The sequence below is a fragment of the Danio rerio genome, chromosome 11 (genome assembly GCF_052040795.2).
Source record: "Danio rerio strain M-AB ecotype USA chromosome 11, GRCz13ab, whole genome shotgun sequence".
NCBI lineage: Eukaryota > Metazoa > Chordata > Actinopteri > Cypriniformes > Danionidae > Danio > Danio rerio.
This window is the reverse complement of record NC_141031.1, coordinates 42,066,179-42,094,028: the sequence shown is the minus strand read 5'-3', so window position 1 is coordinate 42,094,028 and position 27,850 is coordinate 42,066,179. Positions and strand designations below refer to the sequence as shown.

At 34.8% G+C, this 27,850-nt stretch overlaps 2 protein-coding genes across 3 annotated transcripts in view; one reads left to right on the top strand and one right to left on the bottom strand.

The window, feature by feature from the left end:
- On the bottom strand, positions 1-27,390 carry cdc42 (cell division cycle 42). Of its 2 annotated transcripts, none has more exon segments than NM_200632.2 (6): positions 1-1,388; positions 8,676-8,873; positions 11,838-11,947; positions 12,315-12,387; positions 12,539-12,681; positions 27,294-27,390. In NM_200632.2, coding segments are annotated over 5 exon segments (576 nt in total). In that variant the 5' UTR covers positions 12,644-12,681; positions 27,294-27,390; the 3' UTR covers positions 1-1,298.
- LOC147841881 (uncharacterized) overlaps positions 1-27,850 on the top strand; it is a 191,664-nt gene that overhangs the window by 159,003 nt on the left and 4,811 nt on the right. The gene's annotated exons all lie outside the window — the stretch shown is intronic.

Genomic DNA, 27,850 nt, shown 5'->3' with positions numbered 1-27,850 from the left:
TAAAGGCAATTAAGGTATAAGTTTAATATTTTTTCTCAAAATAATGCATATACAGTACAAAGGAAAGACTTCATACAGAGCATTTGGTGTTTCACCAAAACAAAAAAAACAAATAACTAGGGAGGGGGGAAAGACTGGAAATCAAACCAACTTTGATCCACCTGTGTTACAGTATGAAACTTGGTTCTATTCAGGGTTTAAAGTCTGTAAGAGCGAGGTTATCTTGACTACAACTTTTTTACAAAAAAAAAAAAAAAAACAACAACATACACACAGATGGATCAGAGATGTGCTGGAATCCAGCCCCAAAACAAAAGCAGTGAAATAAACATTCAAACAAAACAAAAAATGAGATAAAAACCAAAAATAAATCACAAAGAAACAACAGAAAACATTTGGTAAAATAAAAACAACTGGAGCCTACAACAACGTCTGTCAGCTTACATTATTATTCATTAATGATAACCTATTCAAAGGAACCTGGAGGCTTACCTACATGCATCACAAGTTCTGGAAAAAACAAACGCTTCCATGGTCCCGAGCGACGCATTAGAACACGCCACTTGTTCTGCTAACACTGTTAGAAAGTTCCCTGCTTGAGAGACCAAATTTTTCATATGAGGAGTCCAAAATTATGCACGGAAAACAACTGCAACCATTTACAGGGCTACTGTCTTGAATGCCTATCAAATGGGACAATTGGCAAAGAATAAAAGGAGCTATTTCTAAGCACTTCAGGTGATGATGTTCAACGGTGAAAGGGGGAGAGAGAGAGAGAGAGAGAGAGAGAGAGAGATTACAGCATACTTGCGAACACTTCTGGAAATATATTAATTCTATGCTTTTATTTCTTAGGCTAGTGAAGTGTCATTTCGAAGTGCCATTTTGAACGGCACACAATGGAAACTGATACAACCTGAAATCTACTTTAGAGACCGAGTGCGCCTGCAAACCATTACAACTGTGTGTATCTTTAACCCACTTAAACGTTTAAAACTCAGCTTGCAAACCAAGGCAGCATCTCTAATAAACGTCACCATGAAGTACAGAAGTAAAGCCCCTGGAATCAAAACTAGAAAAGGCCCTCTAGGTTTTAATATTAATGGGCATGTGAGTTGTGTGTGTTTGTGTGTGTGTATATATGTGTATGGTGGGTAGTCTTTATATCTTTATTGCAGAGCAAATATTGAAAACTCACTTCTTTAACACATTGCTTTTTTTAGAGAGTGTAAAGCTGTGGACCAGCCTTAGCAGAGCAAAGAAGGAGGGAAGGGAGGGAGAGATGGGAAAGTGGACGCTCATAGCAGCACACATTTACGCTTCTTCTTGGGCTCTGGGGGCTCCAGGGCTGCCAAAATCGCCTCATCAAATACGTTCTTTAGGCCTTTCTGTGAACACAAAGCAGGGGAGAGATGGGCACTCAACATAGGTCAACACACAGACAAAGAAAAGAGGAAAAAAAAAAATCAATGAGTGGGTAGGGAATAAAATTATTTGGGGTGCAGATGCAACATTTGAAGGACTTTGGGGATCTGAAAATGCAAAAAAATAATAACAGCATCGTAGAAACTACAGATGAGAAGCATAAAATAAATGTAAAATGTGTAGGATGTGTATTTGCCATGAAGCTTAATTCACAGTGGAACCTAAAACACCAAATGGGAGTAAGTTTAAAAGAGCACAAGAACCAATTAGGATGTTTTCATAAAAAAAGCCCACACTAAATTTGTTGATGTAATTTGTGCATTTTTTAAAGAAAATCTGCAATATGGTTATAAATGTCTTTTGAAATCGTGCAAAATAGTCACACTAATGGCAAATAAAACCATAAATAATATTAATATGTAAACAAAGATGCACAAACTCAATGCATCTTCATGACGACCAATGAAAATAAAAGTTTGATTTAATTTTAATAAATTATATTATATTGATAGACCTATTCCTACGGGATAGTACATTGTATTTAAGTAACAGAAATGTTAAGGCTACAAATTATAATAGTAATCTATATACAGTGCTCAGCATATATGAGTACAGCCCATTTTGAAAATGAATATTTTGATCCATTTCTCAGTGAATATAGACAATGTATTTTGGTGCATTTGAACAAAACAGATTTATTAAACAGATATATTCATTTAAAAAAAAAAAAAAAATATATATATATATATATATATATATATATATATATATATATATATATATATATATATATATATATACTTATTAAATTCAAGCAAAATAATGCAAAAAAATTACAACCTACAAAATTTCAACTAAATTTTTCTATTTTTTTTTTGCTTCTCTTGATTTTTCCTTTTTTTTTTTATTTGTATTTTATATTTTTCTACACCATAAATTTGGCTGTACTAGTTTTTGGACTGTTATCTTAAGTTTTCTTGTTAGATTAGCTCCAGATTTGGCTTCAGTACTGACTAATCTAATGTATATGCACAAATACAAAATTGTATAGCTTTCTATTAAAAATATGAATTTAAAAGAGATTTGTGAGGGGTGCAATTATATATGCTGAGCACTGTATAATTTAATAATAAATAACAATAATCATGCACTTATTGTGGTGTTTTAGAGTTGCAAAAAGAAAATACAAAATTGAATATTAAATACTAAACCTTCACATACTAAATCACTTATGCAAGTTTTTAAATTTTTAAGTTTTACATTTTTTAATATATAAAATTTACAAATATAAATTATTCGACAAGCTTATTCAGCTTAGTCAGTAAAATAGTGCAGGAAAAAGATTACATGTAAAAAGTGAAACGAAAAATTCATATAAGGCCCTATACTTAAAAAAAATAATAATAAATAAGCAACAATTAAGTAAATAAACAAAAAATAAGTAAATTAACAAAAAATAAAAATAAACAATAAATAAGTAAATAAAAACAAATAAAATAAATAAATTAAACTAAACAAATAGTAAATAAGCAAATAAAAAATAGAAATAAAATTATTAAATTAACAAAAAAATTAAAAAAAAATAAAATAAATAAATCAACAATAAGTAAATAAGCAAAAATAATAAAAGTAAATAAACAAAATATTAAAAATAAAATAAATAAATATTAAATAAGTAAATAAACAAAAAATACAACTAAATAAAACAAATAAATAAAATATATCTCAATACATTCATTCAAAAATGTTAGAATGTCTTATCAAATGGTTCATGATAGAGTTAGACTATTTGTAGGTGACAGCTAATGTAATTAGCCAATGTAATTAAACATGTGGGATGTGTTGAATATTATGAACATGTGGGATGTGTTGAATAACATGACTAACGACATTTCTGTGGACACAGATTGCATGTGGGCCTTCTAGTGATCAAAGTATAAATTTGGTTTGGTGAAACTCCATATATCCATACTTTAGCTCCATCTACATAAGTAAACTTAAATCAACTCAAAAATCAGCCATGCTGAACAGGCATTAAAGCACAAAACAAAGTGTCAAACAAGAAAGTGGAAGTGCAAGCAAACACAAGGCTCAGAGACCGAAGGGTTGGTGAGGTGAAGGGCTGGTCAAACAGAAACTCAAGCCTCTGGGTGAAATAAACACAGACGGAGACAAATGAACTTTGAGAGAATGAAGCCTGAAGTGTGGAAGTGCTGCAAGTCTGCCCTCACCTGGGCTTAATGAGCAAAAAACACTCCTTTGCGAAATTTCAGATCACATTTGTTTGTTGACAAGGTCAGGTGGTGGCTAAAGCACGGGGAAACACGTACAATACGCTTTTCTGTGCGCTTGCCCAGATTAGGGCCGAGAAGGAACTGCTGGGTGCTTGGAAACAATAAGTATGACATTGTTCTCAAAAGACTCGTCTGAGAAGTTATTGTCCAGTCCAGCGCTGTTAGCATGTCTCAAACGAAGGCTGTGACAAGACCCCACTGTGTCAGCCATAATGACAAGGATTTATTTGGAAACGGCTCGTGGAAGGTAGATGTGGATTGTGCTTTGTGCTAAAAAAATTGTAAGTCATGTACAATGTAGGGCTGCACATTATATCGTATTAGCATCGATATCACAATGTATGAATCTGCATAGTCATCACGATTATTGTTGAGCAGGTACAACAGTTCAGAACACACAAGAATTTTGGAGTCAATACATTTTAACCATAATAAATGCAAGTGTATCAGTTGTGTGTGTGTGTGTGTGTGTGTGTGTGTTTAAGACCTGTGTAAACATTTAGCAAGTTTAAAGCATTTGGGCTATACATTTGTAGCTTTAAAAAAAGATTAATTACATTTAATTATTTATACAATGAAGACTACACAGCTTTTTTTGTACATTTGATTGTTATTTCCATTTCTGAATGCTGTTAGACTCCTACATTTGTATATTTGCTCTACTACTACTATTCATTATGCTTGTAATTTGTTCATTAATAGTTTATGCAGATGCACACTCCCCTACAAAATCACCTACACCCTAATAAAATGGGAATGGTTGGTGATATGAACATCCTGTTTGTGGTACACTAGTACATGTGAGGGGGCAAACTTTTCAAAATGAGTGGTGTCCATGGTGGAAAGAGGGTCATTTGACACATCAAACTTATAGGGAATTTCACAAGAAAAACAATGGTGTGCTTGGGTTTAACGTAACTTTATTCTTTCATGAGTTATTTACAAGTTTCTGACCACTTATAAAATGTGTTCAATGTGCTGCCCATTGTGTTGGATGGTCAATGCAACCTTCTTCTCACACTCTTCACACTGATAGCAACACCGCAGGAGAAATGCCAGCACAGGCTTCCAGTATCTGTAGTTTCAGTTGCTGCACATCTTTTATCTTTATACCATAGACAATTGCCTTCAGATGACCCCAAAGATTAAAGTCCAAGGGGGTCAGATCGGGAGACCTTGGGGGCCATTTAACTGGCCCACGAAGACCAATCCACTTTTCAGGAAACCGTTCATCTAGGAATGCTCGGACTTAAACACCCATAATGTGGTGGTGCACCATCTTGCTGGTAAAACTGAGGGATCGTGCCAGCTTCAGTGCATAAAGAGGGAAACACATCATAATGTAGCAATGTCAAATATCCAGTGTCCTTGAGGTTTCTATTGATGAAGAATAGCCCCAATATCTTTATTGTCTACGATAACAAGATGTTGTAACAAGATTACAAGATGTGCAGCACCTGAAACTACTCGTACTGGAAGCCTGTGCTGACATTTCTCCTACGTGTTGCTATCAGTGTGTGAAGAGTGTGAGAAGAGGATTGCATTGACAATATAACACAATGGGCAGCACATTGAACACATTTCATAAGTGGTCAGAAACTTGTAAATAACTCATGAAAGAATAAAGTTACGTTAAACCCAAGCACACCATTGTTTTTCTTGGGAAATTCTCAATAAGTTTAATGTGTCAAATGACCCTCTTCCTATTGAAAAAAACAAAAGTTGGATCCAAGATGGCCGACTTCATAATGGTCACCACACATCTTGAAAATACCCTAACATATACTAATGTGCCACAAACGGGACGTTAATATCACCACCCAATCCTATTTTATTAAGGTGTATTATTATAAATGGCCCACCCTGTAAAATGATTATTTCTTTCACCAATAGAGCTATTCAAATCTTGTGTACAATACAAATCGCAGAAAATCTAAACATCGCAATGTAAGTTTTCCGATATCGTGCAGCCCTAGTTCAAACCTCCTATACACACCCCATTCATTGTTTGGTTTAAAAACACAAACGCATAATAAGTAACCAGAGAGACGCATTAAGTAATGGCAATTGCAACTGTCCTTTATTAATGGCACAAATCATTTTTCACAGGATTATATTAAGCCATTTAAACTCTCAAGACGTTGTATGGATAAGAATGGCACCAAATTGCAAACCGTAGCCATACATTAATAAGTTTAGAATTAATTTTATGATACAACTGCTGAAGTACAAAATAAACACACTGACATAAGGAAAGAAGATTTTTAGAAATGTAAATAAACCGAGCAGCAATGAACTCAACTATTTTACCTTGGTCTGCTCTTAAATAACAGTAAGACGAAATAAAGTCCAAAGCAACATAATAGCACTTAAAGCAAAAAAAACAAAACTATATATGCAATCCTTAATTGTAAACTTCCACATGTTTTATTTTGAAACTCAAAGTGCACCCAATAGCAATAATAAAAATAATCTGCAGAATGGAGACGAACAGAACTCCCAAGAGCTGGGTTTAACTTTAACAGTCTCCAAACACGACAAAAAGTAAAAAAAAGAAAACCAGCAAAAGCAAATCCTTTAGTATTTGTGAAACAAGATACACATGTATGACGTCACTTATAAGATCGGGAAACTTGTCTTTTCTGTGGAGCAAGAGGTAACTAAAGGAAGCAGCAAACATCTGGGGAAGTGTGGGGAGTTAGAAAGAGAGAGAGAGGTTTAAAATATACAGCACTTCCGTTTTCGCTGCGTTTCAGGAGGTTCGAGGGCAGCTAGGATAGCTTCATCAAATACATTCTTCAGACCTCGCTATGAACACAGAAGGGAAGGGAAACAGAATAAAGCACCAATGTTAGCAGTTACAGAAATCAGAAGAGAAACAGAGAAGAAGAAGAGGTGAGATATAGAGAGGAACTAGCATTCAAAAAAGCACAGCAGCTAAAGTGAGGAAGAGAGAAGCTGCTTGTAGAAGAGCTTGTTACACATAAAGATAAACTAGCAGCTAATTTTACAGGCCTAAAAACACTAACAATTACAGAGATTAATACAAAGGAGTGGGAAATTAAAATAAAATACACAAAATAATAAAATAACCTTCAAAAATACACAAAATAATAAAATAACCTTCAAAAATACACAAAATAACCTTCAAAACATAGGATGCCGACTTCGCATTTATTGTGATCCAAAATCAGTTGACTATTTTTCCTACTAAAAAGTAAATCCTGTCAAACATAAAGACAACATTAAATTGCAGTAACATGAGCTTGGGTTGTCAAGACACTGGAATTCGGTACTAATTAACACAAAAAATTTTTAATTTAATCCATTTCCCGCTAATGTTTAAGCGCTCTTAAACCAGGGTTCATACACAGTTTTACAAAAAAAAAATTCCAAGTCAATTTTCATGTCCTAATGTTTCATGTAATGTCTACATATACATAGTAAATCATAAGAAAGTTTAAATTTATTACAGCATATCATAAAAACATGCTAAATTTCCATTTTTTTGTAACTATGTATTATCTATATAAAATAGATGGTGCTTACTCGGCACTAATAATGTGAAAGCATGTAAGAAAAGTATAAACTAACCTCCATTCCAATATACAGATATTTGTCAAACTAATTTTAGATGTTAATAGTTTGCAAAACTAGCAATAGTAGGTAAAACTACTATTATGAAGCCACGATTACACTGCACTTTCCGCTCCACAGACTTCCGGCAGATCAGAAACGCAAGCACATGTTTCGCATTTCACTGCATTCGAAAATTCAAGCTTGGTGAATTCTTACCTGCGGAATCACATCAGGTGAGACAATAGAAGATAGTTTAAAATGAGAAACTTAAAATATGGAGCAATCGCTGACTTTTATTAGAGTCTAATCATATTGTTTAACCCCACCCCTTTTCTCAGCGCCGTACAGACAGAATTTTGCAAGCACAAGCTCTAGTGTGACCGCAGCTTATGACTAAATGTAATTTCCATGACTTTTCCAAAACCTTGTGGGTTTTTCTGTTTTTCCAAAACTTTTCCAGGCCTGGAAAATGCCATGTCATAATTCCATGACTTTAAACAGTAATAACATAATTCCATGACTTTATAAACAGTGGTGAGTTCGGTGAACTGATGAACTTTACGCCCAAACACAATGGCAAATCAGCAGTGTTTAAGAACATGCTCAAGAGTGCGCAAATGTTCGCGGGACATGGACGTTTTCAGTACTGGTTGGTACCGAATTCCAGTATTGTGACAACCCTAACATGAACTAAATATTAATTCTTGTACAAATACATTGAATCCCGACATCCTGAAACTATGTTGACACTGCTGACACTCTGGATATGCCATTTCATGTAGTCTTTTTCAAACAAATAACTCCATAAAGCAACACTTACCCATACAATACTTGCATACTGTGATTTTTAAAGGCCCCAATATATTCAAGAGAAGCATTTTCAATAAATTTAGGCTCATTTTAGAAGCTTAAAACCAGTCAGTTTAGTCATTTATTTAATTTTTGAGGGGCAAGTGCATGGTAAAATGTAAAAATTAATTATAGGAAAGTTTGCTAACAGTATACCACATATTTAGATTTTAATAATATTTTTAACCCCAACCGAAAAAGAACAATGCTGTGAGTATATCGGAGCCTTATTATAAAGATATCAATAGACATTAGTATAGATGGCTAATAACAGATCAACCCCTGATCATAAAACCAAACCAAAGATAAATCCTCAAAAGACTTTGATATGATTTCAAAAACAAAAAGTCACCAATGTTTCTGAGCCTCTTGACCACTTTCTTGTTCCACTTTCTTGTTAAAGACTTTGAACACAATCTAACTGAAGACATTCTAGAATGATAAATGACCAACTAGAGAGGCAGTTTCTGTTTGTAATGTGGATGATATATGTCCATGAACATTATGATATCATGTCACCCCACTCACCTGCGTCAGAGCGGAGCATTCCACGTATTTGACAGCCTTCAGATCGCGGGCCAGCTTCTCTGCCGTCTCTGGAGTGATGGGTTTCTGTTTGTTCTTGGCAAGCTTTTCGATAGTAGAAGGATCATCTCTCAGATCAATCTGCGTCCCCACCAGCAGGAAAGGGGTCTTTGGACAGTGGTGGGTGATCTCGGGTACCCACTGAAAAACAAAAGCCAAATGATCAATCCATTTTTCCCTCAACTTACGTAGGCAATTTGCAGGGCCAGACAGAATATGTGGACTTTTTATTTATTCATTCAGTTATTTTAGTTATTTCTGCTAAAAATTTTGTGGGGAAAAAAATCTAAAAAAAAAAACAAACAAAAAAAAAAACATAATAATACAAAACATAATAAAAGTAAAATACAATCAAAATATAATTAGAACCAACTGTCTGTTAAACAAAAACTACAGAAGGTCTCATAAAATACAACCACTAAAAGACAGAAAATATTACATTACAAATTGCATCGTACATGATTTATCTAAACATCTACATATTATTCAATAACATGATAATAATGTACACACATTTACACAATTAAATAATTATAAAATTGGGCTCAAACGTCTGTGAAGATTTGAGGATTTCTGCACATGCAGATTCAGTGTTGACCTAGTAATTTGTCTTATGCTGTGTTCGCAGCAGACGCGACACGCACAAATAAATTTCGCTATTCGCGCATAAATAGACGCGTGAACATTTGAGTTTACTCACACGTCAAATCTGCTTCATACGCGTGTCAAATTCACTTCACAATAGATGCCGAATCATGCCATGAGCAGGGCTTCTGTCTGCCTGGTCACTGTAGCTACGTTGCTAAATGGCTAACATGGATTGCATTGAGAGAATGACTGTCACGCATCAATCGAGCAAAACACTCAACTCACACGGCTTTGCGCGAATCAAACGAAAGTATCGTGCAGCAGGAGGTCTATTTGCGCCTTTGCATCGACTTAACATGTAAATCCCTCGCGCTTGACGCTTTTCCCCCGTCTGGTGTAAACGCAGCATTATTGTACTATCTGACCAATATACAGACTCAATATTAATGGGATAGTTCACTCAAAAGCGCAAAAAATGCTCTCTATTTACTTATTCTTAAATGCTTCCATACCTTTATGAATGACTTTATTCTATTGAATATTAAAGAAGATATTTGGAAGAAAGCTGAAAACCTGTATCCATTGACTTCCAACGCATTTAATGTTCCTACTATGGAAGTCAATGGTTTCAGCTTCCTTCAAAATATCTTTTTTTGTGTTCAACATAGGTAAAGAAGTCAAACAGGTTTGAAATAGGCATGAGATGATAATAGATTTTAAGGTTTACCGTGGTTTGAAAACCACAATAATTTTCAGTTATACCATTTCAAGGTATATGTTAATTGGTGTTTTGTTGACAATGATTATTTCATTTTATTTATTTTGGGCAACAGCATCAAAAGACCTTTCACATCGAAAGCTACTGGTCAGCCACAATACAGCAGATATCTGAAAAACAAAACACTTATACACCGACATCATATAGACCAACTGAACAGTGCAGTGGCTTATTTATATACACTAGGGATGTAACGGTATCAGAATTTCACGGTTCGGTAATACCTCGGTATGAATGTCACGGTACGGTATTTATTGAATCATTTACAGGAAAAAAAAAAACTTTTGAAAATTCTCCAAAAAAGTGCCAAAAGTGTCAATGACATACAAATTAGCCATCTATCTGTAAGCTTTGAAACACTAACTTCAATTTTAATAACAAAAAATTATTAAACCATGTAAAAAAATTAAGTTTCAATTTAGTATTGTTGAAAACTCATCACATTCAACATTTAATCACTCACTCACTTAGATAGAGATGGGTTTAAAGGAAAATTATCATATAATTATAATCTGGTAAAAGCTGGTATCTCTGGGTATTTACAATGTCCCCTGCAACAGAAAAAAAAACCTCTCATTTGGGACTGAGGTTTCTGGGACAAGAGAGATATGACTTGGCCCAGGTTGACAGCAGTGGGTAACGTTGTGCATTGTCTTTCCCCCACTTGAGAAGACAAACCATGAGTGAGATAGAGATCTCTTTGCGGTACAAGTCAATGTCTGCATCAATCTGAACAGTGTGCTGTGTTTCTGCAGTCCCCATGACTGTTATTAGTCGTATTCCCCAACTTGCAGGCACGTGCACACATAGGGCTCAACCTGTGCAGTGCGCATGCCCTTTTTAGTCTTGGATAGAAAAATGCCCTTCCAAAACGATCAAAAGTGCCCCCGCGACGCGACACAACCTCCGTCCAATCCAGCCCTTCAGTAGGCGCGCGACAACACCTCTCTTGAATATGCGCGCTCAACCCCCCCTCGGCGCTTTACAATACGCGCGCCACAACACAGCTGATCAGAACGCGCGCGACAGCACCGCTATTCAGCACGTGCGCGGTGACAACACACGCTTTAGGTTCGATCATTTCCATCTTTTTTTCATCTCCGCTACTAGCAGCACACTCCATTTCCGCATTACTGGATCTGTAGCGACAACAGACCGCAAAGGATTATGGCCACGCCTGGGCTGATGGGAAATGTAGTTTTAGCTACGTCCCGTTCGCTTCATTCGCCTGAGCAAATTTTCTCAGAAGACTTATAGTTTTACCGAGTCATGCGACTTCGGTAATATCGAAAAAAATTAATATTGCGGTATGACGGTATTTACAATACCGTTACATCCCTAATATACACAGAAAATAATATATCCAAAGATGACTTATTCATTTGTAGTTATTTTTAAAACTAACAAAGCCAGCAGAATTCAATTATTTATTTTTATTATTTAGCCTGATATGTTTACTATTGCAAAATATTATAAACATTTCTTTAAATAAAATATATTGTGTCCAATGGGAAAAAAAGTTGATGTTTTTTCAGAATTTCATATATTCCATGCCTAGTTTAAAACGATGATAACTGTCAGTATTGAGTGAACTATCCCTTCAAGAGACAAATTTGCAGGGGGATCATTTTGCATGTAAACCCAGAAACATGATACACAAAAAAAAAAAAAGAAAAAAAAAAAAAGAGCACAGAGACCAAAATGCATCATCCTGGCTGGTGTGAAGGATTCAAGCTCACCTTTTCTTTGACGTTTTCAAATGAAGAAGGTGAAACAACTGAGAAACAGACTAAGAAGACATCTGTCTGAGGGTAACTCAGGGGTCGTAATCTATCGTAATCTTCCTGACCTGGAGAGAAAGATGGAAATAAAAGCAGAAATTAAAGCACCTAAGAATGCATTTTCTATCCAGAACAACCAATGGACATCATTCAGCCAAGGCACATGCACAGTTAAAGACTCTGGGTCCCACAAATCCTCCAAAAAAGCAGTTCCAAGCTCAACCACCCTCCACAGGAATGTGTGGAATTCTCCAAAGCTCCTGAGGTCTAATTTCTACAACAATGACGATGGTGAATGTTTTTCTTTCCCATCAGCATATGAACTCCACCCTCACTTACAGAAAGACTTAAAAGCCTGAAAATTCCCTTCTATCCAACATATTTCGATTAAAGCTTAATGATGAAAGCTAATTAAAAGAGATATTTATACAGTACCTGCAGTATCAAACAGCCCCAGGGTGTACGGCTCACCACCAATCATAACCGTAACTGCATAGTTATCAAAGACCTGGAAGAGAAGCGAATACTGTAACCATTGTTTTCCTACAACAAATGAATTACAGCCACTGGAATAAAGCAGGAAATTTGACCAAAACGAGACAGGTCATGGCATGACTTTATGTAAGAGAATGTGAAATGAACCGGAAAGCTGTACTCACCGTTGGTACATATTCGGAGGGGAATTTATTAGTTGTATAGGAGATTAATAGACAGGTTTTACCCACTGCACCATCACCAACAACGACGCACTTGATCGTCTGCATAGCTGTGCTTTTATAAATCCACTGCTCTCATTCAAGATCTGCAAAGAAAAACAAGAGCGTTCACACAGGAGAAACATTACTCGGTCATAGCTGGCTCTTCGGTCTCAAGTTCAAAAGGTGTAAATAGACCCACTATAACACGTGGCATTACACAACACCTCCATGTCCACTACTGTCATGTGTGTGTGTGTGTGTGTGTGTGGAGCAACAGTGTACAGGACAAACACCGGAGGAAAGCAATAATAACGTGGCTCAAAAATAGATGGACTAAATGTCCATATTTAGTTTTAAAACAATGAATTAATACAGATTTAAGAATAAAACAATTCTCCTAAATATATTAAGAAACTGTCAACTTGGGCTGGTTTTGATTTAACTCAAGTTGAAGTTTACATCGATTTATTCGAATGAAAATTGGTTTTCACCCTAATATACGACGCTCCCTAACACGGTCCCATAGTTCCCCCCCGATTTGCCATAGAAACACTCAAACAACATGGCAGCGTCAGCGAGCAAATAAGAACTCGGAGAAATGCTGCGCTCTTTGAAATAACATGGGTGCACAAACACACCCGCCAAAAAAATCTACATAATTCAGGCTCTCATTCACACATTCACAATCAAACACGCATTTAAAACTGCACGCCACACATTGTATTTCTCATGATAAGAAGTAAATGGATAAGACAATTAAAGGAGAAGATGCGCATATGCGAAGAATAGGCATGGGCTGGTATAATAACCTTGGATAAGAAAAATAATCACAGTTTCACGGTATTGTAATTACTGCTCAAAAATATGTACTTTTTAAAGGGTCACGAAACACCAAAACACATTTTTTGAGCTGTTGACAGTCGTATATGTGTCCCACACTGCTAAAAACACTTTTAGGACACCTATATTTCACTAAAAAGTGAAAATTGGTTGTTTTTACGTTATTTCAAGTAAATTCGTACTTACGGTTTGAAACGAATTTTTGAAGCTGCGTCACGGTCATGACATAATAGCGTGTATTCCAGCGTGCAGACTGGACGTGTGTGCCAGAGTGAGTCTTATTACGTCTTACAGAGTGATGCATTAACGCATGAGTAAGGCTTGGTTCAAACCAATCAGCGCGCTCTATTGTGCAACTTCATTAATATTCATTACTGTCACCGTGTTTACACGACAGAGACGCCACGTTGTGTTGGCAAAACAAGCGTGAAGTGTTGCTTTTATAGTTTGCTACAGTTAAGTTTCGTTTTCAATTTCTCTCTGTAAGAGCTCATCTGGAGTCACGTGAGGATTAACAGTGTACGCGACGCTCGACAACAATAACTTACGTGTCTAAGGGGGATTATTGTTTACCTGAGAGCTGTTCTCATCTGCAAACGCAGAGATCCAGATTCGCTTGTAGTCTTCTCTTCATAAAGACGCGGCTCTAGTTGCTGGTGATTGTCCTGTCTCTACAGATTTAGTAAGTGAGCGACCAGTGCTCTTTGTTTATTCAGTTTGTTCGTATCGAACTAAGTTAACTATTGCACCGCGTGTAAACATGTTAGCACCACAACCAAACTTTAACCTCGTGTAGGGTTTTTACCGCATTTTGTGACCGGAATAACACACGCGGCTTTCTGACGCTACCTGCCGTGTGCATCTAAGTTTCCAATGCTGAGGTTTTTTTCTCTCATTCGCCGTGCGGTATCAAACATTGCATGAAAAATACACGCTTAGAGCAGATCCTCGAATCAAATATCTCGTTTGTCGCGAGGGGCATGAATGAATTCCCTGAATGAAAGAGCCAAACTGCTGTTAAAGTCCAATATTTAATAATTTGGCAAATAATTCGACTACAGATGTCCATGTAGGTTAAACACCATCACTTTCTCCTGTGTGTTTATTTTGACTCTGAAACTCGCGCGTGCCCAAATAGACACTCCCACACCCTCCCACTTTAGTCCCTCCGACACTCCCCCCATAAACAGAGCTGGTCACGCCCACTTTTCTGACTTTTTCCAAAGTAGAGGTGTGAAAACACCCTGCTGAAACGAGGGGGTTTCATGGCCCTTTAAATGCCTTGGTAAAAAAAAAACTACCTTTCCCCCTATTGAACGCAATGTATTTTATTTAAAGAAACATTTACAATATTTTATATCAGTAACTTTTGATGTAGAAGTTCTTTTTCTGCTGAAGATATTGTTGCCCTAAAAACTAAATGAAATAGTTGCGAAAAACAAGAAAAAAAAATTTACATATACCTTGGGAACGGTATAACAGAAAACTTTGGCAGTTTTAAAACCTAGAATTTTTCAAACAGCAGTATACCTTGAAACTGGTTATCGACCCATGACTAGAAAGGAACTGTTACCAATCTAATGTTGAAATCTAACGTTGCTGTTTCCAGAAAAATTACATGACCCTGCCGCGAAGACGTTAACTGTAAACATTAACACTGACAAAACTCGCTCAGTGCACTACTAATCTACCATATGCAATGACCCCACGCAAATAAAAGCATTGAAATGCAACCCGCGAGCCTAATAAGTAATTTATATGAACTGATATTACACAAAGTAGAAAAATAAAAAAAAACACTAATATGCTCATTAAAAAAACTAATGAAATAATCTTGAAAAAGGTCCCCTTTTAAGCACTCATTATGAGTTCACCTTCACTGTATTTGTATAAAATAGTTTAATTTAGATGATTATTATTATTATTCTAAATGTCTTGTATGCAATTATAAATAGACTTTGTTAAATTTGATCTTTAAAAAGACAGTTTTTCTTTAGCATTTTTATGTTCTATAATTAATTATAATTATGATGAGGTTATATATGTTAATTATATGTTAATAACTTTCAACTCAATTTAGTACATTTATTTATTTTTTTTTTTGTGGAAAAAAAAATCAGGGATGTTTTATAGACCATATCGTCCAGCCCTACTGTCAACATAGAAATCTAATCTCTATTGAATTTAAAAACATCTTTACTTACACAAATGGCAGAAAGGTGACATTAAGGAAAGGGATCTTGAAATGTCACAAGTCTCACTTAAAAATCAGCGTCAACGTTTCCCATTAACTTTGAATGGGTGACGTCAAGTGTAGCTGAACTGAATTGTGGCGCCACTTCAGTGGCATTGCTCGCTGCAGAAGTTGAGGATTTTTTAATTTTTCAAACGTCAATAGAAGCATCAGGCAATCAGATTGCTTTATGCAAACACCCTTGCTCAGTGGTCAATTGTGGAATAATTTAATTGGCTAACATTGCTATGAAGATCGCGTCAGCCCCATGCACTCGATCAAGCATTGACACTGAAGCCCCGTGTGAATGCATGGTAAGAATTAAAGGCTATAGAGTACAAGTCATATTTGAAAGCTATATTTGTATGGCTTCCAGAGTCCAGCAGAGCTAAAGTCTTCTCTACTTTATGTTCTGAACTGACCATAGGATCTAAATCAATGTTTTCTCCACCACAAAACAAATATACAGCACAACTAGCATTGACTGATTTACTGCCAACTGCGACTTTTAATGAAATGCTAGTTGCAAGTTGGGGAAGTCACAGAGTCATGATTGATTGTAAATCAACAAAGTGCAGTTAAAAATTTCACAAACCCTATTCCACAGTAGCTGCAATGAAGAAATAAAATCTTATGATCTGTAATCATATCGTCTACATTTGCCAGTGTTATACAAAAACAGTCTGTATAAAGAATCTCAGAGTGAAGTTTCTCACATTAGCTTTCACTGAACAGTTCTCCACGTTACACAAAATGCACTGTTAGTCTGCATGCAAGTATAAAACACCCACTTTAGAAACAGTGACAAGCCTGGCTTCAACAACACAAAATGTGAACAATTAATCTGTCCCCGTTTGCTCCTGGGTAACAAAGAATAAGTCATATTCAAATCACTTTCACACCCTTCAATGTCTCACAGACAGTTACATTAATAGTAATGAATTTCCTTTATTAGTCTGTGATATGATGGGGTCATAATATGGGGCATCCATGCAAATGTTGTTCAATCCCCACAACGTAGTTTTCCTTAAATGCATAATAAATATTTAATAGAGTGGGTTGAAACAACTGAACCTTGAAACTTAGCAGATTTAAAGCCCAGTGCACATTACTACATTGGAAATGGCACAATTTAAAGGTTGAGCATTTTGTCTATTACCGAGCTCTGACTCAGTGGTGCAATGACAAGATGTTTCTCCTTCAGCACTGCTGTGCAAAACTGACAATATGATGTACATTCTCACACTTGCTGACTTGCTGTCATTTTTATACAGAAAGTTATAAAAAAAACAGGCACAATATAACGCTTAGGGAGCAACTTGGTCTATTGTTATTTTTAATGTGTACAAGTGCATCTCTAAGGGGAAATCTTCAGGAAAGTATCAAATGTTTTCCTCTTTTCCAAAAATAACCTAATAGCTGCAAATCTATTCTGAATGCTGTGAGAATTAGGTTTGGTAAGAGATATCTGTGCTGTGTTCAAAATCAACATTTAAAACATTTAAATCAAAGAAAAAATCGTGTCTGGCTTGATCACTTCAATATCTCACATCGCAATGCTTAAGAATATTTGGAAGAGAACAACTTGACTACCTCTGACAGTGGTCACGAGTAGAAAAGAGCATTTCAGAAGCAGTTTTTGTGTGTATTGATGAAAACAAATCTTATGGCCTGTTGTAAAAGGACCATATTTTCATTCTTCCTTGATTACACAAATAGACCTTGTGCTGTATAAGTGTTTGAGAGGTATATTGATAATTCAAAAAGGATTAATAAAACTGCCAATATCGTTTTTTACAAATAATTATAAAAAATAACTTAATATTACTTCACCTGCATATTTTATTGATACAAAAATAATCCTTCTTCTAATAACAGTAAGAACAACCCAACTGAACTCTAAACTTTCTAACAACTTATTCTAAATATATTATTATTATTATTATTATTATTATTATTATTACTACTACTAATATTTTACCCCCCCAAATTTATAATAATAAAAAATAATAACAAAAATTAAAATAATAGTAATAATAATAAAAGCTGGACTTTTTATTTTAATTATAAATACAGTTAAAGTCAGAATTAATAGCCCCCTTTTTTCTTTTTTAAATATTGCCCAAATCATATTTAACAGAGCAAGGAAATTTTCACAGTATGTCTGATAATATTTTTTACTATTACTTATTTGTTTTATTTCGGCTAGAGAAAAAGCAGTTTTTAATTTTTTAAACACCATTTTAACCAAACCAAATTTGAGCTCGAAACTGAAGGCTAGTGCACACCGGGATGATCTTCACTCACACTTATCAGTGTTTTGAGCCATTTTTTTACCATTCATAAATACTAAAGTGATTCTCACTGACATAGAGCAAAGTGAAAGTGCAAAATCACTCCCTGATGTCAGATGCAACGTAAGTGAAATGTAACTCACCATCAAATATTATTTGATCTGTAATAACTGCTTCTTGGAAAAATGTTTGCTACAAAAATTTACCATACAGAGCTTTATGGTCAGACACCAATGAAACAAGCAGCTCCATATACATCTTGCCTCGACACATCTTTTTTGTCGTTAGGAATGTGTACTCATCTAGGCCATTTAGTACTTGAGCCCCACCAAGTCATGTTTACTGTAACTTCAGCAGCTTCAGGCACATGAAAAAAGCATTATTTATGATACATTTTGTAAATATTTTTTTGGAGGTTTTTCACCTCTAATGGAGAGTGTAGACAAGAAAGCATTGTGAGCAGAGAAAGGGGAACATTATCATTAAAGGATGTCGAGCTGGAAATCAAACTCCGGTCCCTGAGAGCACCTCAGTGGCACATATTGACGCACTCACCACTAGACTATTGGCACGTTTTGCACAATAAGGCTGATTTGAGCCACTTGTACAGTAAGATAGCAGTACAGGTATACGTGTTAATAAAACACCCATGAATGAACTCGACACTGAGGCCCCGCTTTAAATTGAAAACGCATAAGTTTTGCTACGATTACACCATCCGTCCACACTACGCTGGAGTTTTCGAGCGCCGAAAACGGAGTGTTTTGGAAATGCTGAAGAGGCCGTTTTCATTCTAAAACGCTGCTGCTCCGTCTCAGTGTGGATGGGGGAAAACAAAGACATCTGAAAACGGAGGCGGGGCTGCAAACATTCGCCTACCTGATTGGGGCTTTTCCTCAATATTAAGTAGCCTACACACAGTTCAGTCTCGCATCCTCTTTGGTTTTGGTTTGATATGGAAAACAAACTCCAGAGAAAATGTCAGGGAAATCTTCAAAGAGAACAGTGTACTTTATAACCTCATTCACATCACCCTGGCTACATTGTTTAACTTTCTCAACAATAAAAATGAAAACACGATTTAAGGAACTGCCTATTTTTATTTGATATTAATAAATTTACAGACAGCAAAAATGTTGAGGCGTCGTGCTGCATATATGAGCGTCATCTTCATTGCGTGGATATTTATAACACGACAGAGCCTATAACAACTGCCTCCTTTCATTTTCATTGAAAATATGAAACAAACCCTCTCTTTTGCTGAATATCAGTTAATAATCAATAATGGCTATTATAAAAGTATAACCTACAATAAGTTTATACATTAAAAAATATAAAGGCTAGCAATCAGTCAATATACAGAATGTACATGGTTACATTAACTTATCTTTGCCCTCAGCCAAAACACGTTACCTGAGAACAAGAAATAGATTCAAAAGACCAAAGTCGAGGATTATGTCATTAGCTAAAGCCAACAAGATGAATGAAATATCACGATTAACAAATATAGTGAGATTAGATCCAGTGGGAGATGCTTGATGAGCAGTCCGACGAGCACAGCTCTCATCTGGCTAGATTTGCTACAGCGCATGCCAGAGTGTGTGTGTGTGGTCACGTGATGTGCATTTCAGTCGTTTTGGTGTAGACGGAGAGCTGTTCAGAAACGCTGGGTGACACGCGGATCGTTTTCATTCTAAAACGCCGTTTTAAAACTAAAACGCACTAGTGTAAACGGGGAAGCTAAAAACCCCACAGACAGCTGGTGTTTCGGAAGTGTTATTGCTGAGAAACAGAATGCTGAAATATAAATGCATGTACCGTTAATTATGGCGATCACTCGACGCTGAAGTATAATTCAGACTTTAGTGTAAACACTCACATTTGAACCCACTGTGTGGTCATGAGGTGTTAAACATTGGTGTGAGGAAAAATCTTCCCAGTGTGCTTGAGAAGTCATGTTGTATTTAATCATAAAACTGGCCAAAGAATTAATAAAGGTCTCACCTTTATTCACACTTTATTCACAAAGGTCACACTGACTCTACAAGACACAAATTAAATAAATAAAAACACTCATACTAATACAACATACAGGCAGAATTTTGTCTGATGCGAATATTATAAAATCTTTCAAAATTTCATTACTGATCCATTTCAAATTTAAAACATTCAAATTTCCCCCTCTCTGACGGGTCATTCAGCTCGGCCACTCTGATTGTGAGTCACTGCGGCTTTAAACTCGAGCATAACGTCATTGGTTTCAGCACATCTCTCACAGCGGGTCAGTGTGCTAAAACACTCTCCACACAGCACAGACTCCAAGCATGCGGACAGGACACACCAAGTCAGAAAATAATACGGCAACATCCCTTTCCCTTGGTGTGTGGAGGGGAAACGAGGGACTAAAGCACAAGACTGAAAGAAGCACTTCCTGCCGTCTGCGCAGCAGCTAAGCCTCTGCAGAGCTCTGCAGCAGTAAGCGGGTGAGCCTTCGAGCTCACAGATGGTCAGGACGAGGAGATGGAAGCCCATCCCGGCTGTTTCCTTCCGCAATCTGAGGAAACATGGCCTGACCTCAATCTACCATCAGTGGAAAACCCACAATCAAAGAACAGGGACCTGGCGGGGTCTGTCACCATCAATCTGTCCAACACACACTAATATCAAAAACGTTAATAGATAAAGCACCCCCAAGTTATATCGTTTTTTGAGGTTTGTCACAACTGCTTTAAACTTAAAAACAACGTGTTATGCAGTTGAAGTCAGATTTATTAGCCCCCCTCAATTATTAGCCCCCAATTTTTGTTTAACAGTGTTTAAATGTGGTTTTTTTTCCAACGCATTTCTAAACAAAATAGTTTTAATAACATATTTCTTTTATCCTTGCCATGGTGACGGTACATAATACTTTACTAGATATTTTTCAAGATACTAGTATTCAGCTTAAAGTGACATTTAAAGGCTTAAGTAGGTTCATTAGGCAAGTTCGAGTAATTATGCAAGTCATTGTATAATGATGGTTTGTTCTGTAGACAAAATCAAAGACATACTGTATAGCGGCCTAATAATGTTTACCATAAAATGTTTTTTAAAAAATTAAAAACCGCTTTTATTCTAGCCAAAATAAAATAAAGACTTTCTACAAAAATATTACAAGAAATATTGTGAAAATATCTTGCTCTGTTAAACATCATTTGGAAATATTAAAAAATATATTCACAGGAGGGCTAATAATTGTGAATTCAACTGTATGTTTATTTTATAGAAGCACTGGCATCCAAGGCAATGCATTTCCAACGAAGACAAACGAGATTGCACAGTTATATACAGGAAATAACTGTATTAGGGCCAATCATCAGTTTACCTCAAGCAATAGACTGCTCAAAGCATTATAATCCAGACTCATGCACATACCCAGACAGTAAATCCCTGCTCTTTAAAACCAGGGTACATTTGGACAAGCCTGTGCTTTGAATTAGTCTCAACTCTAATTCCCATTCCTCCCCCAAATCCAGATTTCCGGATATTTAGAGTGGAAATACACATTTTCAGCTATTAATACGACTATGAAATCATACAATTATTAAAAATGCTGTAGGTATATGGTAGACCTGCACAATATATCGTTTTACATCGATATCACAGAGTAATCATTCGCAATAGTCATATTGCAGGATATGCAATGTTGAGTTTATATCACAATTTATCACTCACCTGGTTTTGTGATTCTATAACGACTTTAAAAGTATTTAGGCATAAAAAAAAATTATTATTTGTGACCTTAACTATGATTAATTTATGATCATTTAATTAATGATAAATTATTTTTATCGTTTAATCCGTACTTGAATACTGTTCGACTCGAGAATCGATAAAACACAATTTCAATAGTATATTTTTCTTAATTGTATTTATAGACAGTTATGCATTTTACCTCTTAAGTGGCTATTAAAAATACTTTGAATGTTTTATATTTTGTTACAGACAGTAGCTATGTTTCCATCCAAAAAATGCGAATGAACTGAGCAAAACGGGGTTATCGCATGAAAGATGTGAATAAAGCAGCGTTTCCATCCAACGACTCAAAGCGAACAAAATGGTCACTTCCTGATAAACTAGCGCCAAATATCAACAGTAAAAACTGGATTTGCTGCAGTAGGAGAAGCTGCATCAATCTTTTCATTAATAATATAATTACACTAATACTTAAACGGTAAGGCATTTTAGAATGACCAAAACAACAGTTCAGATGGTTTACAGTGTGCTCAGCCTGCTGGTTTGTCCATTCACACAAATTTTTATCATCATATGATCTCTTATAACAAAATTCCATAACCTTTTTTAATGCGGATGCTGGAGTTTGAGCAGTAAAAGCGTTTCCATCATAGTTTATGCGCATCTCTTTTTATTGAATAAAAAGTTTATGCTACTCTATTATTGGCATATGTTTTTTATGCTCATTTTCAAAATTTATGAGCATCACTGCGTTTCCATCAAACGTTTTTTTATGCGCATATGCAAAATGCGCATAAAAATAGGTGGATGGAAACATAGCCAGTGTCATCCTGCAACTGTTTTGCAGCATATGAAATGTCCCAAACACTATTTGTAACAGTCCAAAATGGGTAAAAAATGTTGTTTTTACTCTCTGATAGTGAAAACATGTTAAAAAAGTTGTTTACGTTATATCTGCATTAAAAAAACTATCAGGAAAAAGTGTTTATGTAAATTCAGACCACGAGTCCACATATATGGACATAATTTTTCTCTAAAAGTACATCATATCAATTGATGATACTTAGGTTATTCTAACTAGGTTCCAATAAATAGCAAAGAGAAATAGAAAATACACGATAAAAAAAAACACCTTGGGCCTTAAGAGGTTAAAATACTCACACCACATGCAAATAGTACAGACAACGACGAAAATGTGTCAGAGGATCACATAAAGTTTATAGATTGTTTATTAGATTTTATGGAGCTGCACACCCACTGCAGAATCATCCCAACCGATCTAACATTATAAGTTTGTATTCATATCGCAATGTATATGGCAAAATAAATATTGCAATGTTAGATTTTTCCAATATCGTGCAGATTTAGTATATGACGTGAACTACAAATGTAGCATTTTACACTGACAATATCTATACGGATCATTAAATGCTGTGTTCCTAACATTAATATTATTAATGAACATTTATTTATTACACATTATTTATCACATAATCATCACTATCATGGTAAAGTAATTAATTTTGATTAATTAAATAATATGAATTAAAATCACATTAATCTTTTTCCATCTCATGAAATATTTATTGAATAGTAGGACTGTACAATATTGGAAAAATATGACATTGCGATAATTTGTTTTACTTCGATATATATTGCGATATGAATAGAATTTCACCAGATGATTTGAAAAGCTTTATTTGGGAAGATTTCGTTCATTTAGATCGACTGGGATGGTCAAGTCCTTTTCTATGCAGTGAATAACTATAATAAATGACTACAGAATAGACATGAAACAATAACTGTTTTCAAGGTATCCCGCAGTTTGAAAAAAAATCAAGGTTCTAAAACCGTCAAAAATTTCTGCAATACCATTCCTAAGGCATGTGTACGATTTTTTATTGACTTTTTTTTTTTGTTTTTTATGGTGTTTTATCTTCAGCAGAAAAAAATCTTCTAAGATGCCGTTGTAAATTGTAAAAAAAAAGAAGACAGCAGAAGTCATTTGAATGATTTAGCCTGACATGTTTATTGTTCTAAAATATTTTAAATGTTTCTTAAAATAAAAGTACCGAGACATTTAAAAATAGAGCAGTAATCACAATACAGTGATGCCCTGAAACCGCAAAATTTTTATCCAAGGTTATCATACCATCAGAATCTTATACCAGCCCATGTCTTCTACAGAAATTAATAAACAAACTGTGCTTTATGGTTTTCTGTGGAGCCTAACAGTATTCAAGTACAAAAATCCTCAAATGTAAAATAACATGGTCATCATTGTATAAACAATTTTTTAAAAATATCTTTAAATCTTTAATAAATAATCTAATCCTGCGATGTGACTATTGCAGATACACACAATGCAATATCGATGCTTAAACGATATATTGTTCAGCCATATTAAATAGTGAGCAATTCCAGCGTTATGGATGTGACATTTGCGTATAGAAAGCGTATGTTAACATTATATTGAAACGTTTGTTTATATTTTCCAGGACAACTGACCATAGAGTTAAGGGACCAGAAAAATATTGATTTGTAAACATGTTTTGTACTTTAAATGTGGAAAATAAACATGCGTTATAGATGTGACAAAAAAAGGTCTGCGGGTTTATACACCATACTTTGTAGAAATTCTTTGAATTAAACTGCACAACCCAAAAGAAACAATGACAATCAAAATTATAAGAGTCGGCTCACTATAGAACAAAAATTATTGGTTTTATTTAATTTAATATTTTCACATTTATAAGGAAAAAGTGTCGTTATGAATATGACATCTCCGTTATGGATGTGACAAATGTGAAATTGCCACTTGTGTGACTTTGGTAAATCAAATATAATAGTTTGAAAACACTGACAGATGCATTTTTGAGGATTTCTAAAATACTATAAAACACTTGCTTACACAAAAAACCCATAAACGGTTTCCGTAATTAAATGAAAAGTCAATTTTTGGTTGACATTTGCACGGAATTGCTCAGTACATCAATTACATAAGTGCACATAAATGACAATATTTAAAGAAAATTATGAAATATTTGTTAACTTATGCTAAGAAAACATAACATTTTTATACATAAAGCAAAAGATCAACACTGCTTTATGATGTGAACAGTATCAAAATGAATTTTTTGGAGCAAATAAAAGCCCATAAACTAAATATAGAAGCTGTTTTAAATCCACTTCTGACACTAAGATTTGCAACAGAAACGCTCTATTAATAATATTCTGCAATAAATGCACAACGATTTAAATATTTGAGCCAAGCTGCGAGAATGAAAGGCTGTTATGCAAAACCATGAGTTATGATTCACACTTTGGATTAATCAAATTCAACAGTTATCAGTTGCTATTATTTAAAGACCCACAAGATCGTGCGAATATCAGTAAGAATATGTATGTGAATATCAGATTAAACGTCTACTCGGTTTTAGCAGCACTTGTCCATTCTTCTCAGTCCTGCCTTCTTCCTGTGATAGTTTAACGATGCATTTGTGGCAGGAAAAGCATTTTCTCAATGACCAGACGTGAAAAAGAACTTGTTGCAAAACACAAAGTGATGCAAGTAAAAATTTATGCTGTGTCCTTCTCTATCTAACAGAGAGGGAGGGAGGGATGCTTTAGTAACCGACATCATTTCATCAACAAGCAGAAATCAATCAAAAACCACCATGGATGCAAACATCCACCATTAGTGCTTTTCTTTGAATTTTAACAACCTGAAACCTGCAGACAAGCCAATAACAGTTCTGAAGACACACGGACTATAGAATCTGTGAATGTGTGAGAGAAAGACAGAGACATCGCTGACACAAATGAGGTTTGGCCACAGAAAACAATAGTCAACAAGTATAATTGATACAAATACAACAACAGAGGTAAGGTTGGTTTTATATTCGGATATTCAGACATTCTTCTAAATAAAATAATTTTAGAAAAGTATATTTTGCAAATACTAAATGGGGAAATCATATCAGCAGCAAATGACTATCAAAGTACAACATTGCTAACAGTGAATTAGATAGTGTTAATGTTGTTTTGAAGTCATACTTGCATGCTATTTCAGACTCAGTATTCAACATAGATAGGTAAACAATATAAAGTGACTGCTAAATGAATGAATGTGTGAATATTAAACCAACTTTACCTCTATTACAACAAAAAAAATCTGATAAACCAGTCTAACTAACTATGAATTTAATGATGAAGCCTATACAGCCAACATAATAACAATAATAGTAATAATGATGATAACAATAAGATGCATATATGATTAATATATTTATAATAAGAATTTTTAAAAAACTATATATTTTTGGAATTTTATTTAAAATGGTTTAAAAATTGACAATAACTTCAGCTAAAACTTTTTGAAATGTAGCATTTTACATGAACAATATTGATAATAATAATAAAAACATTTAATAATTACACATTATTTAATTAGCACAAAATCATCACTATTTATAGTTAAAGTAATTAATCTGTAAATGGAATATAAAATGTAATCTACATTCAACTTTTTCCATCTGATGAAATATTTATTGAATATTAAATCAATTAGAGATAAATGCAAGTGTAAATAAAAGGCAACGTTCAAATAAAAATATGAAATGTTTGTTAATTAGTATATAGATTTGTTCATTATGTTGTTGAAAATATTAAACTAGAAAACATGAGGTGAAAGATCAATATTGCTTTATGATGTGAACAGTATCAAAATGGATTTTTTTATTAATTAAAACCCCATAAACAAACAACATAATAATTTTTATCAATTTATTAAAACATTTATGACAATAACTTTAGCAAAAAAACGACTTCAGATAGCTAGATAGATAGCTAGATAGATGGCTAGATAGATAGATAGATAGATAGATAGATAGATAGATAGATAGATAGATAGATAGATAGATAGATAGATAGATATGCTTGAGTGGGAGAAATTAAAATGGCTGAAGTTTGCTAAATGATGCTGAGACCATAACACAATCCTTATATGTCATGCATATTAAACCAACACAACCCAACTAGACTGGAAGCAAAATAATGAAATATAAATTAATGCAGCACATTTCCATTTTCAATGATGCTGTGCAACGTAAACTGAAGGCCACCAAAACACAGATCAGCTGAGCAAACAAGCACTGCACAATCCCAGCACACAACCAGGAAAAACCAATCTGATTCTAATACAAATCAGCTACTTTACAATACGCTGATTAGCAAATATAAATAAATTATGACAACTACCCGTCGTCAACAGGCGATTGAAACGGATGACAGACTGAATGTCAGAAACGGTATTCTATGCAACGTTGGCATAATTTAAACTAAGAACAGACACTAAATATGTAATACTGTAGCATGATAACACTTGTAAATCTATCAGTGGTAAAAATCTGACCGGTTCTCCTCAGCGGCAGCTAGCCGCCTGTGCTAACTGCCCTCTGGTGCAGTTTTACACGTTTGCTTCGTTAAATGCTCATTTTAAAAATATCAATTCATATTGTACATATTCACAACTCGATTCCGCACTGGGTCAAGCGTTGATGTTGGTTATAAAAAGAGAAATAGGGTAAATATTTTGCGCGTCATTGGCACTTACCGTATCCTTTCTGTTTGTTTCTCTGCGCCGGGCGTTGGCAGGTCCGCTCGCTTGGGGTTTCCAGAACTGAAGAGCAGGGGCGAGCCGCGCGCTGCGTCACTCCATCACACTTCATTACAACTCAGAAACTACAGGATTAACCTTATTTACATTTTATTTAGGTTCTATATTCGTAAGTGTACATTTTTAAATCGCAAACCTATTTTTCTAGCAATTATACATGAGATCAATAAATACTTAATCACAATTCCAGGTTAATTAAAAAATAGAAACACTCAAAACGAATAGAAAAATGCTTTTATATTGCCCTCTTTAGTAACCATCTCTTTATTATCCATTATATCTATCTCTAGATTTGATAACCAATATATTTTTTTCTATCGTTTTTCTGCTCTTGGTTCTTTTTTTACTGGTACCATTGCAAGTACAATTGTTATTGTTGTTAATGCTGTGTCCTAAATATATTTAGCTTTTGTACCTACTTTAAATGTTCAAACAAAGCATTTGCTTTTCTTTCTTAAGAAAGAAAAATTCCAGGATTTACACAAGATTCAAAG